Raw genomic sequence first — 8,116 nt, 5'->3', positions numbered from 1 at the left:
TTTTTTTTTTTTTTTTTGTCCTTCCTCTTTCTTTCTCCACCATAATTCATATAACCTCACTTCCGTGGCCTGGATTACTTTGAGCCTACTATTTAAAGCTCAAACTCTGCCCCTGTTATGGCTAGGGTACAGACCAGATCTTCTGTTAGGTACAGATGTTGTCTAGACTTCATAGACACTAGGGCTAGAAGGGTCCCTACAAGACCATGTCCAGCCCCCTGCCCAAAGGGCAGTAAGTCAGCTGGGGTTAGGCCACCCCAGCAAGAAACTTCTTTACAGTCCATGGCTCCAAAATCTGGGATAGGCCACCCCAGCAAGATAAGAACCAACTCTTTCTTTAAAAGTATCCAGAGTAGGTGTTTGCACCACTTCTGCTAGGGGGCCTATCCCAGATCTTGGAGCCATGGATTGTAAAGAAGTTTTTCCTTGTGTCAGTCTAAAATGGTCTTCCAGTAGTTTGGGATGGCTAGACCTTGTCTCCTCTTGAGGTGCCCTAGTAAACAAATGTTCTCCCAGTTCCTGATACACACCCCTTATGCTTGTAGGCTACTATCAAATCACCCCTGAGTCTTTGCTTCTCCAGGCTGAAGTCCCATGCTGCCTCCAACCTCTCTTCTTGTCCTCTAATCATGTGCGTGGCTCTCCTCTGGACTCTACCAATGCTGCTCAAGCAAGACCCAAGAAGTTATCCTCTTGCTTTACTCTGCCTTTATGAGGCCACAGCTGGAGTACTGCATCCAATTCTGGGCTCCACACATCTTGGGTCTTACTTGAGCTGTATCAGTAGATGCAAGCCAGACTCTTACTTGCTTTTGCTGCCTGTGGCATTGCATTGGTGGCTTGTTCACCTTGTGGTTAATCATGGCCCCTAAGTCTCTCTTAGTGGCACAATGTTCAAAAAGCCTGAGCTTGAATTGATTCAGTTTTAGCTGATTTTAGTCTAAATGGTGTAGATTGAACTGAGATTCAAGTATATAGATGTTCATTTTTGATTCTGGAAATGTGGCCATATGCTTACAGAAAGCTGGAGGGGAAGCTGAGGGGTGGCCAGGCCCTGACACGCTTTTGAGCATGATAAACCCTCACCCTGCCCTGCAGGCATCTTAGCTGGGGTGTGCCAGGAGGGGGAAGCAGCCCTGGCCATGTTTGTCACAAGTAGGGCAGCAGGGGCCATGGCTCAGGCAAAAGGGTGGGAGGGAAATTAAACCCCCCCCTCACTCACCAGCATAGGACCCCACACCCTCTGCTGCTCAAGTGATGAGCAGGGAGGAAAAGTTGGGATCCTGTGTTTGGTGGGAGAGGGGAGGTGGGGGCAGGGGTTAATCCCACTCCTTCCCTCCTCCTGAGATGCTGTCCAGGCTGCTGGGTGGGCATTTCCTACTGCTGAGTAAGGGAGAAAAGCCAGGCAGACCTCAGCTGGTATCCTGTGCTGATGGGGAAAGGGGAAGCAGGGGGGCTTGGTGTTTTTTTTTTTTTTGTTTTGTTTTTGTTTTCCCCCCCACCTGAACCTGCTGTCCCACACCCCACCCCCTCCACTCCAGCTGGGAAAAGTGGAGGGGGGGAGGGCTGCTCTATCCCTGCTAGGCAAACAGGGTTGTATCCCCACCCCCTTGTCAGCTAGCTGTCACTGCTGTGGCAAGAGAGCAGAGGTGTAGGGCTGCCCAGCCTCGGGCTGCAAAGCATGCTGGGATGCTGAAGGACTCTGTTCAGTTAAACCAGGAAAGAGTCTGGGACAGAAGTTCCGTAAACTGGTTTGACCTACACCAGTTCAGTTGGACTATGTTTAAACAGGTTTGTCTTAAACTAGTTTTAGCCATTTTGAAACTGGTTTATGTATATTGAATGTCTGTTCTGTTACAGGTTTAAACCAACTGCTGATCTCTTAAACTAGTTTGTGTGAAACTTCTGCCCCTAGCCTTGATGGGTAACTGAAGCTTGCATTGCAATAGAAAAAAGATGAGGACACTTCATGTAGCATGGGAGGATAAGGGGGGATTAACTTCTAAAAGATCACCTGCAAGCCTATATACCTTTCTTCATTTAACTTAGCAGAAGAAGCTTGCTGAAAGTTCAGCATTGTTCTTCTAATTCAAGACCATGAAGTAGATGGTATTACTGCCCTATACATGTGATTATCAATTTGGATGCTCACACCAGCACTTGAGTATCTCTTGTAGTCCTAAATGGCCATAGGATTCTGGAACATATAGGTGAAAAGGTATGGAATTGAGCTAAAATGTAAAATGCTCAGCCTGCCTAAGCCACCTTGTTTTAGCATCTCCTTTTTCAAGGCTTGAGGCTAGATTTACAATGCATCCAAAGGGTGATCTCAAATAGCCACTTGTGCACTTGGTGTCCTCACTCATACATGCAAACTAATGTGGCTTTCTAGTAGATCACAAGTAGATGCTGTTCAGATGAACAGCTGACTTATTTGGGATTTCACAATGAAAAGGAGTGAAGGACAGTTCAGACCAACAAGAGAACATAAAAACCATTTTTTAATTTAAAAAAAAGTCTTCTTACTTTCCACATCATCTGAGTCAAGATCCCCTAAGAGATGGGTCCCTGTTAACTTCTTTTAGTGCAACATAAACATGTTAAATTATCTACATTTCTTTCATAGTATTCTTTGCAATGGCAGTTTTTATTGGGCACTCAAGTGTCTCAGTTTGAGAGAAGCTCTTTTCCCTGCTTGGGTGAAAATGGAAGTAGGTATGGAGCAAAAGTCCTCAGTTAAAGGTACTTTCCCAGTCCTTAAGGGAAATGCTGGAACACAAGAGTTTACTATTTTCCAGTTATCAAGTTATCTCTCCAACGGACTTTGGAGCTCTTCCAGTAAGTCTGTGTTGGCATCTTTTTGTGGGTGTTGCCTTTGATTTGTCCATCTGGAAATCAATAGCAAAAGGTACAAATAAATATTCTGAAATCAGGTCTAACCTGTACTTCTACCAAGATAAAACTGGAAGCATGGATGTTATGCTGCAGCTCATACCTTTGCTATGCATTTTAGAATCAAGTATCATGGTTTCTGGAGAGAGTAGAGGGTAAGTCCTCTTTACTTTTTTTTAAATAGCAGTTTAGAGTGTTATGCCTACATCTGTCCAGAGCAGCCAGTGAAATACATGCATCTCTCTTGTGCTGGCTTACTTCTGTAACCAAGAAGAAAATTGTTTATTTTTTTTAAGAGTCTAATGATATTGTGTTCAGCCTTCTTGACTCTTGAGTCCAAGTAAGATGAAGGTAGCTAAAGCCAACAATGATTATTGACTTGCAGAGATGTTGCCTTCATTGTTTTCTGTTCTGTGCATACAGTACTAAAGTATAATTGGTCTATTGTTCAGTCTTGCCTTGCCTTAACATTGTCCAACAGAAGTGTACCAGGCAACTTACTGATTGTTCAAATTGCTGGAATCACAGTTCCTAGACCTTGTTGATACTGTCCCTAATTATCTTTTACAAATAGTTCTGTTACTTCTAGGGTATCCCTATAAAGAGAAGCAAGGGAGACACTTTACCTCTGGCAAGGGTTGTGCTCTGCTTGGTGCTACTTATGGAAATCCCTGTGCTCTTATGTATGGGTTAAGATCTGAGTGCAGTCTAATACAGCATCTCATCTCTGACACATGCCAGCACTGCATGCTTCAGAGAAGGAGTAAAAATTCTGCAGTGGGAAAACCTGGAATAAGGGATATTTTGGCTTGGAGCAAAAAGTTTAGAGGTCAGTCTCTTCACCCTGGTCAAGTTCTCTCTCTGAATTTCTACTGCTTTGCAGTATCTTGTCAGTGACTACTGCTACAAAGTATTCTAGATGAGAAGCCTTATACCTTACACTTGAACCATGTTGGAATGATTTATAAAGCAATCAAAAATCTGACTTCAGCTCAGGAAGATATAACTAAGCTACCTCTTCAGTATAGCTTACTTAAGTAACCACAGCAGTAACACTATTCACCACCCAAACACATACCAGATGGCTCTGGAGCTTATGTTACTTCAGCTATGTTGCTGTACATTAAAAAGACCATGGTGACACTTGTATATGCTGCAATCATTCATATTGCAATAAAGCTATCTATCCCCTTAGAATAAGCTTGTGGCATCAGTGCTCACCTAAGGAGCCAATTCCCTTGCTTGATTCGATCAGTTTTGTAGTTTAAGGTGAACCAAAGCAGTATAGGTTTATAAAGTACTGGTCATTAACAATTTGGATGCAACAAACAGCATAAATACATGTTCAGGCCATCTTGTGCAATGTGGGATGAAACTCTAATCTGTGTATGTTGGGAAATGTTCTGGGAAGTACTATAATCACCCTCTCCTCTTCTGCTCCCCTCCACTTCTAAAGGGATCCAGGCTTTCTTATCAGCGATTTCAAGTATTCATTTCAGCAGGTCCTGAAGGCTCCAGGAAAGTTAAAGCCTTAATGTACTAGTTACCATGTAAACAGACTAAAGACTCTCCCTTGCTATAAGGCAAAGTGTATGCTGGGAAAGAGGTGAAGTGATGCACCAAAGCCTGCCCACATGATCAGTGACAACTGGGAACAAAACTGGGTCTCTTAAGTTGCTTTCTGTGTCCCTGTGTTAAACCACATCTCCTTTCCTACTTTAGATGCCGCAAGCCAGAGACTACTATCCCTTTCCAACACATCTTAATTACCTAGAATGCTTTATAACTTGCTGCTTTAGTGAATTAAATTTGCGTGCTGGGGAAGGGCAAAGTGAGAGGACTAGGCTTAATGTTAGTCAAGGGCAAGGAGTGAGAGAACCTTTCTCCTCTATGAGACACAGGACCGGCAGTCTCTCTCTCGTGTACCATTGCATGTACTCTGGTGTGACTGGTGTTAGAATGAAGGCACGCCAGCGTTTCTCTAAAATAGTGTTTTGTTCAGGAATATGTCTGTGTAAGCAAGATCCTTGGCTTATAACATGCTGATCTCCAGGAGAAGATAGCTACGGATGGGATCAGCAACAGTGCTTTGATCTGGAATCCAGCCTGCCTTGGGGTGTTCCAGATTGCAGGGGTTCAGGCATATCCACATGAAACCCCTTTTGAAAACACATCATGTTGGACAATGAAATGGCCAGCTGGGAGCCCTTTCCTGCTCAGAAATTAGAGGGTATTTTAAGGTTAGCATTTGTCTTTGAAGTCCTTGCTCCCTGCTGCTATATTTTTTATGGCTGTGCTGCTTTCAACTCCTCCTTTCTGTTCAAACTTGATGCATTAAAATCTCCTGATTCAGCTTTGTTTTTCAGTAAGTAGAGCAATTTCCTGCACTCCAATACTAAGGTGACAGGCTTGTCAGTTTTCATAATCTCTTCATTTTTAAATGACTTTGTTAATTAAAATGCCCTTCCAGGAGCTGTCACTCAGGCCTTTGAGAGTGACATGGAATGTGGATCGAGTTCTGTGGTTTCAGAGGTCACAAAACTGTTGCAATCAGTTCTTGCTGATATTTAAGTTGGTTCAAACTTTGGAACACATGACCCATATTCCTAGCAAGCTCAGTAAATTTTGTGCAATGGAGCGGTGCATTGAACTCAGAGTAAATATTCATGTAGCAGTTGCTACAAACACCTACAGCATAAAAGTTGCACGTGGCTTTCTGATTTGAAAAAAGATTAAAAAGACAGACCTTGGCAACAGCTTTTTAACCGTAAATAACAATTTAGTACAACCTTTCCCTGTTTGAGGTTTTGTCATAAACTCAAAATGCAGCTTTGTTACAACAATCTTTAGGAACTGAGCAAATCTAAGCCATTCAATCCTTTCCCTGCACTGCTGCTCTTCTTTCCTCTTTCTGCCTTCAGGGCAGGTGCCTAGAATCAAATTTCTAAAAAAAATATAGCTGCCTGGAAGTATGAGAGCAGCTATTACAAACTCCAGAAGCACTCTACTCGTACTAAACATGATCAAAAGGATTACAAATTAGGTGTCTAGACTCCCATTGAGTTAGAAAATCTGGCTTGTTCCCGGGTCTTGCCATCTATGAGGACAACTGGCCCACTTCCACTTCTTCTAGAGCCTCTCTCTGCATTGTCCCTAGTGTCACAACTATCCTTACACCCAGAAGGATACAGATTTACATCTGAGAGTCTAGAAGAGAGGGTTAAGGCAAGCTGTCCTTTTTGAGATCGAGGACACAGTAAGCAGGCCCACCTTCCAGCCCTAAAAGGGTGGATGTGAAGGAAGATGTAAACAGTCATGGTCATTGCCATGCTTACTACAATAATACTTCAAAGCACTACCTGTTTATTATGATGCTATAGTGTATTTAGTTGTTCCTGTACTATTTTTGAGGAGTTAATGGGATGGCAGCTAAACCAAAATCAAATCCCAGTTGTCATAAACTCCAGCAGGTTTGGACCCTACATAACAATCTCTCAGATTCTCCGGAAGGCTTCAATAGCCACTTTGCATTTTATATAGAGAGCACCCACTTCCTATGCCTGTACATGTGCCCATACTAATGCTGTACTAGAGTGTGCCCATATGCAGACAACTTTCCAGTAGCTCATGAGGAAGCAGCTGTCACTCTAGAAACAGGTCATGCAGAACCGGAATGGAATAACTGGTTTTCAGATGGCTTCCACCTCAACTGTATTGTGCTTTGTCCACATGCTCTACTTGTACCTGTTGTTGCCTTTAATTTACAAATTCTTCTGGAATCCCACCTGTTTAAAATACGGTTATCTTCAAGCAAATATCTATTTACCTGTAGGCTCAAGTGTAAAGTCCAAAGATTTGGGAGTTGAGCGAGGAGAACTGTTTTGAAGAAGGCAGGCAAGCAACACTGCCTGACTGGCATTCATTAACCAGCTGAAGCTGTGTAGACTGACCCAAGACATAGCAGGAAGCCTGTAGAGCCTACCAGTGTGAGCTGCCTCTCCAAAGGAGTTTGCTGCAACCCTGTGATCTCTCAGCTGTTTAAGGTTAAAAAGTTGAAGAGACAGTCAGGTCAATTTAACCCTAAAATGGTCTTTAGATAATGTTCACTTGCTGTACATGTGTCCAAGTAGAGAAAACTGAACTGTGCTAGTATATTTTCCTTGTCCCAAATGAATAAAATGTACAAAGTAAAACAATACAAGGGCATTAGATGTTATTATTCCTTCAGCACTATGCTCCTCAGGACCTGTTAGAAGCAAAGCTAAGAGGACATGAAAACACTGGTGTACACTTTCAGCAGTGACTAGTACTGGTGAGTCCCTCTGTTCCAAAATGCCTCCAAGAAAATTGATTAAATTAGTAACTGTGCAGGCTGGGTCCCCAAAATTATGAGCTATTGTTGCAAACTTAGGCCTTTCATTCTTGTCTTTTCTGATTTGGGGACCTACAGGTGCTTATTGGTTTGATTTGGAGGTGTTACTGTGTCACTACTTTTCCTGACTTCCAGGACATGATTTGTGTGAAAGGTAAATGCATACAAAGAGCCAAATGTAGGATGGATCCACCAAAAGAAAAGGGGGAGAAAAGAGGTTCCTTACCTGGCCTTTGACATCTACTTTTTTAAACCCTACCGTCCTCCACTCTCCCCAGCTAAGAGCTTGACTTCAAAAGCCTATTTGTACATCCCAAGGTCGACAGCTCCTAAAGAACTAGGATCCAGATATAGGAGGATGGTAAAACATTGGTTAAAGGTTTTTAAAACAAACTTATGCTAGAGTTTGGATAGTTGACTGCTACTGTATTGGCATGTTTTGTTTGCTAGCTCTTCAAAGACAGCTGTGCACAGGGATACAAGACAACTTAATGCTCCCTCTCCAATTGACTGTAAGCTAAGCAGCTGGAGTGAATGGGGACCATGTGACCCATGCTTAAATCAAAGGGTAAGACTTAATTTCTTGTTTAAATATGTAGGATAAACGGATATTCTCCCTATTTACTTACAGTATCGAGAAGAATGCTGCATTCAGTCTCTTCATATTCTGATCCTGTGATGCAAGGCATCTTTAACCATTTGATATCAGAAATCAGGATGTCATGGGAATGCTGAGAAATATTAATAATTGCTTTCATCCTTTTTTTAGTCTTTGTAAAATGGCTATTTCTTGAAGCAGCCGCACAATTTAATGAAATTTCTTTTTCCCCCAGAAACGTTTAAAACAAAAAC

The 8,116-nt window shown here is 42.5% G+C and overlaps 1 protein-coding gene across 1 annotated transcript in view; it reads left to right on the top strand.

Annotated features, from left to right (window-relative positions):
- The first annotated feature begins 2,929 nt into the window (after nt 1–2,929).
- C9 (complement C9) overlaps nt 2,930–8,116 on the top strand; it is a 35,842-nt gene continuing 30,655 nt past the window's right edge. The window contains exons 1-2 of the mRNA XM_019531990.1: nt 2,930–3,047; nt 7,715–7,832. Of these exons, the coding sequence (XP_019387535.1) occupies nt 2,971–3,047; nt 7,715–7,832 (195 nt within the window). The 5' untranslated portion in view covers nt 2,930–2,970. The remainder of the gene's footprint in view (nt 3,048–7,714; nt 7,833–8,116) is intronic.

This window comes from Crocodylus porosus, unplaced genomic scaffold (genome assembly GCF_001723895.1).
Source record: "Crocodylus porosus isolate Cpor-Errol unplaced genomic scaffold, CroPor_comp1, whole genome shotgun sequence".
Classification (NCBI taxonomy): domain Eukaryota; kingdom Metazoa; phylum Chordata; order Crocodylia; family Crocodylidae; genus Crocodylus; species Crocodylus porosus.
The sequence above is the reverse complement of the archived record's forward strand: the minus strand, read 5'-3'. Positions and strand labels throughout refer to the sequence as shown.